This window comes from Augochlora pura, unplaced genomic scaffold (genome assembly GCF_028453695.1).
Source record: "Augochlora pura isolate Apur16 unplaced genomic scaffold, APUR_v2.2.1 APUR_unplaced_762, whole genome shotgun sequence".
Taxonomy (NCBI): domain Eukaryota; kingdom Metazoa; phylum Arthropoda; class Insecta; order Hymenoptera; family Halictidae; genus Augochlora; species Augochlora pura.
This window is the reverse complement of record NW_027588315.1, coordinates 1000-5699: the sequence shown is the minus strand read 5'-3', so window position 1 is coordinate 5699 and position 4700 is coordinate 1000. Positions and strand designations below refer to the sequence as shown.

At 37.9% G+C, this 4700-nt stretch overlaps 1 protein-coding gene across 1 annotated transcript; it reads right to left on the bottom strand.

Annotated features, from left to right (window-relative positions):
- Positions 1 to 31: 31 nt before the first annotated feature.
- Positions 32 to 3844, bottom strand: LOC144478078 (uncharacterized; the record flags this gene model as incomplete). The annotated part of the gene is given in 7 exon segments (XM_078195798.1): positions 32 to 286; positions 755 to 1396; positions 1689 to 1993; positions 2631 to 2935; positions 3012 to 3522; positions 3581 to 3793; positions 3796 to 3844. Coding segments are annotated over 7 exon segments (2280 nt in total), but the record flags the coding sequence as incomplete, so codon positions are not given.
- Positions 3845 to 4700: the final 856 nt, after the last annotated feature.

The following is a 4700-nucleotide window of genomic DNA, read 5'->3' as shown; positions in this document are numbered from 1 at the left end:
TCGAACTGCATTGAGAATTTTATACGCTCACCGTAAGAGAGCCATCTACGATGAGATTTTCGAACGTGATTTCTTCTTCCAGCACATTATCTTTATACAGAAGCACAAAATCGTTGATGTCTATGCCATTTATCGTTTTAAGACCGGTCATGCTACCCACTTGCAGATGATTAAAGGATTTTTGACCAGTCACTATCGTTGGTGTGTCACCGTCCACTAAAACGTAGTCGTACGGATATTGGAGATCGTTCAGTGTATCCAACACTACACTGTCTGCACTCAGCGACTAGAATAATTATTAAGCATATAAATATATAATATAAAATATACAATTATAAATATATAATGTATGATATATAATTATAAATATATAATATACGATATGTAATTATAAACATATAATATACGATATGTAATTATAAATGTATAATATAATATATTAAGATCACAAATAGTTAAAAATGTCATTTTATGCAGAAAGCAAGACATTCGTCTACTAATCAAACTATCAAAGTGATTAGCTTAATTAATGCATTTCCTACAAGTGGACATTAAGTAGATGAAAAATTTGATTTAATTCTCTTTTAACCCTTTGCGCTACGACTCATTTCACGCGGCGTTGACTAGCACTTATTTCTTCTTAATACTGTTCTTATCGGGACGAAATAATTTTTATTTTTCGTATTGTCTTTATTTACTTCACGAGTCTGACTCGTTATTATAGCGTAAAGGGTTAACATCATCGACTTCTTACCCCTTCGATAACGATGTCGCCAGGTATGACCGCATCCTTATTTTTCCAAACAACGTTCCTCATCAAGTCCACCCAATCAACGCCATTGATCGTCTCGAAGTATAGATCTCCCTCCACCACGGCTCGATCTATCTTCGAGAAATCAATTCCACTGTAGTTATGTATCGAATTTGCAAAATAAATGTCCGTCACCGGAATACCATTCAACGAATAAATAGTAATATTATCGGCTTTTATACTGGAAACGTTCGCGTTCTCTTTAACGCTTTCGTTTTCGGGAAAATCGTTCTGCACGTCGACGTCGTTTATGGACTTTACAATTAACTCGTCCACGTTCAAGCTGCCAGAAATATCCATATCCCCGAATATCTCGACGACCGAATCGTAATCTATCTTGGTCGAATTTAAATTCGAATCGATTTCGTCGAGCTTCCGTTCCAATTTCTTCAGCTCTTCCATGTAATCGGTCGCGTTGAAGGTTAGAGCTTCGGATTCGTACGTCACGTTATTAAATATAATCTCGTCCGTTGAATTCATTAAGCTGATGTTCCAAAATCCAGTGATCACAGGATTTCTTAAGTAACTTTTCTCTAGACGCTTTTCTGTTTCCTTTAAAATCATCTCTTGGTGATTCAGAGTTTCCTAGAAAAAGGATTTCCTGCTTTAAGTTTCTTGTATATTTTAAATATATATATTATAAATATATATATTATAATATATTATATATATATATATATATATATATAATAATAATTATATGTAATTAGAAATTATACATATAATTATAAATTATATATATACATATGATTATTATATATCACTAGAAATTATATATAGAATTATTATATTATTAAATTGATTATATATGTAATTATTGTATTGTCATGTTATTAAATTAATATAATTAATTTACATATATATTTGAATCGGTTACGTTTAGTATACGTTGAAGACTCAGCAATCTCTCTATGGTGTACTGGGACGGGTGTTTTAGAGCCTTCAATTCCGTGTGAAACTTCACGAACTTATTCCCCAGGACGAATCCGAACTTTGGGATGACGGTGATTGAGGAAAGGTCGAACTGATCGAGAACGTTGCTCGGTAATGCTATCCTCTTGAAACTCAAGCCCTGCCAGCCTAAAGCAACGACAGTCGAGTTTCGGAGTTGAAGAAGTAAGAGCGTCTCGTCTCTGTAAGTGTCCAGCCTTATGTTCTTCACCCACGTTATCTCTGAAATGTCTGCAACCGAAGCAGATGATTAGTTTGTTTTCAAAAATTTATTTATTTTTTTTTATTTTATTTATTTACTTTTATTCGCCAATGGTGCCATTTTTGTCTTTCTTTCCGTGAATTTATTATCATGCGTTATTATTACCAAAAATGGCACCATTGACGAATAAAAATAACATAACATAATATAATACAAAAATAACGCTTGACGTGCACGGTTATTTATTAACTATATTCGGGGCACTATTATTATTATTACACAGTATATTATATTATATTATTACAGCGTGCTGCTATTGCCACATAAACCAGATTTTTTTTATATAATGTACTGTTAGAAATATACTAATATACTATACTATAATATACTAATATAATATGCTATAATATACTAATATACTGTACTATAATATACTAATATACTGTACTATAATATACTACTATACCATACTATAATATGCTAATACACTGTACTATAATATACTAATACACTGTATTATAATATACTAATATACCATGCCGTAATATACTAATATACTATACTATGATATTAATACTAATATACTGTTCTCAGCTTAATAAAATTATTAAAGAAAAGAAAAACTTTCCAATTAAGACTTGGAATAGTTTTGTCGTAAATCCTCACCGAAATTATCTCCAGACTCCCCGATGTACTGAAACTCGTCGTCGAAGAAATGGAAGAGGCCAGCTTCCGGCCCGGACACAGCCAGAAACTGTAAGTATCCGCTCTCGAAGCACACGAAGTTCTTCAAGTCCTGCGACTTGATCGACTTGATCGTCAGCGATTGCTGAAAAATGCTGCCGATCATGTTGTCTTTGTACTCGTACATGGTGAGCCCATTGCTCCCTTGAAGAGCGAGAAAGACGGTTTCGTAGACCGGGCATACTTGAATGCCGAACACTTTTGGTTCCAACGTGGTCAGACTGACCCTAAAATAATATCAATTATTTCGATAATTCGAAAAGAAATACTACCATAACAAGAACGTGGTGAACGTTAAATTACCAGAAGTCGAAGGAACTGGTAGAGAAGTCGATGCTGAAACCGTAAACGTAGATGGGCGAGTATTGCGCCCCGAATCGAAATTCCTCGTGATCGAGCAACAACAGCTCGTTTCGATTCCCATGCTGGATGTGCTCCATGTGTTTGATGTCCTTCTGGATCGGCCACAGCCAGAAATTGTGGAACGCCCGGCCGGCGAGCAGCCTGTACCATAGCAACGAAGTGCCTTCGTCGGTTTGCACGCATAAAACGGCGACCACGTCCAATTCCGTGATGTTCGCCGATTGGAAGCCGTACGAGGCGAACACTTTGTACGTCAGTATCTTGCCGGCGACGGTCAAGTTCACCGGATCGTCGGTGACGGCGTTGACCGGATCGAACTTGTAGAACGAGAGAAACGATTTCTCGGCGTTGATCAAGAAACCGACGCCGTTCGCGTCCAAGAATTGCCAGGCGATGCCATTATTCGAGAGCTTCGGGTTCTCGCGGACGGAAATCTCATTCACCGATACCTCTGCAAAAGATATTCCCTTTGCATTGAATCGAACCAAGCAGTCGCGATCGTTAATTACCTTCTCTGTTCCCAGCGCCCGTATTGTGCTCGTACTCCAGCCATATCGACGAATCGTCTTCGGAGTCTCGCGAAACTCGACGAGTTTCGGCGCCCAACAATTCGTGCAGGTTTTCTATCGTTTCGTCGAGATTAGAACAGTTTATCCCACGAATGATCGTATGAATAATCAACAGCGCGATCGCGTAGCTGATACTCGACGGGGACATTGTACCTTCGCGTGGAAACTGACGCGGAAAGTCTCACCGTGACATTCCCGTGGCATTCGGCAGAAGGGTTCCAAATATTTTCGAACTAGGATTTCGCGCAGCGGTTCTCAACGCGCGGCTACGCAGTCGTCGCGCGCCGGAAACGTGTCTCCACGCGCTCCTTTTTCCTTGCCTCCCCTTTTCGCGCACATTCTTCGCTCGGTTGTTTATTAATTGGATGTTAATGCCGGATAGCAACGCCGCGCGTTCGTGCCGCTTGCACGCTTTCACGTTGGATGTGGGTCGGACAGTGTCAATCGATCGTTTCCTTCGCGGAAAACGATTTTATTCAACATTTTGTACAAAACAATTACAAACAACAGGTATAAATAATCGTGTTACTAGAAACGGATTGCAGACTTAAATGACGATATCGTTTTCTTGGTGACGCTCATTTCTGCCCTCGAGTTCCGCCGTGCGATCGAACCGTTCCGGCTCGATTGCAAGAAGTTGCTTTAACCCTTTCGCTCCGATGGGCGTACATTTACGCCCTCGAAAAATGACCGTTTATATATTATATTATATAATATTCTATTGCATACTTCATATAAGATACTTTTGTTAATCGACAAACAGTTGGGTGTAATATTTAAAAAAGTAAATTATGTTTATAAACTTTTATATTTTAGAAAGTAATGTGATATTACTTAGTACAATAAATATCGTTGTAAAATTTAGAGAACAAGAAACGACTTCGTAGCATTCCGTACCTCAGCGTCGACTCTACTCGGTAATACGCTCCGTAGCGAAAGGGTTAATTCTTTGTTCGTGATATTTCACTGAATTACGAGTACATAGATAATCTGATTATAATTTAATGTAAACTGGTGGTATGATCGAGTGAGCTCGTAAATTCGTTTACAATTTTTCTCA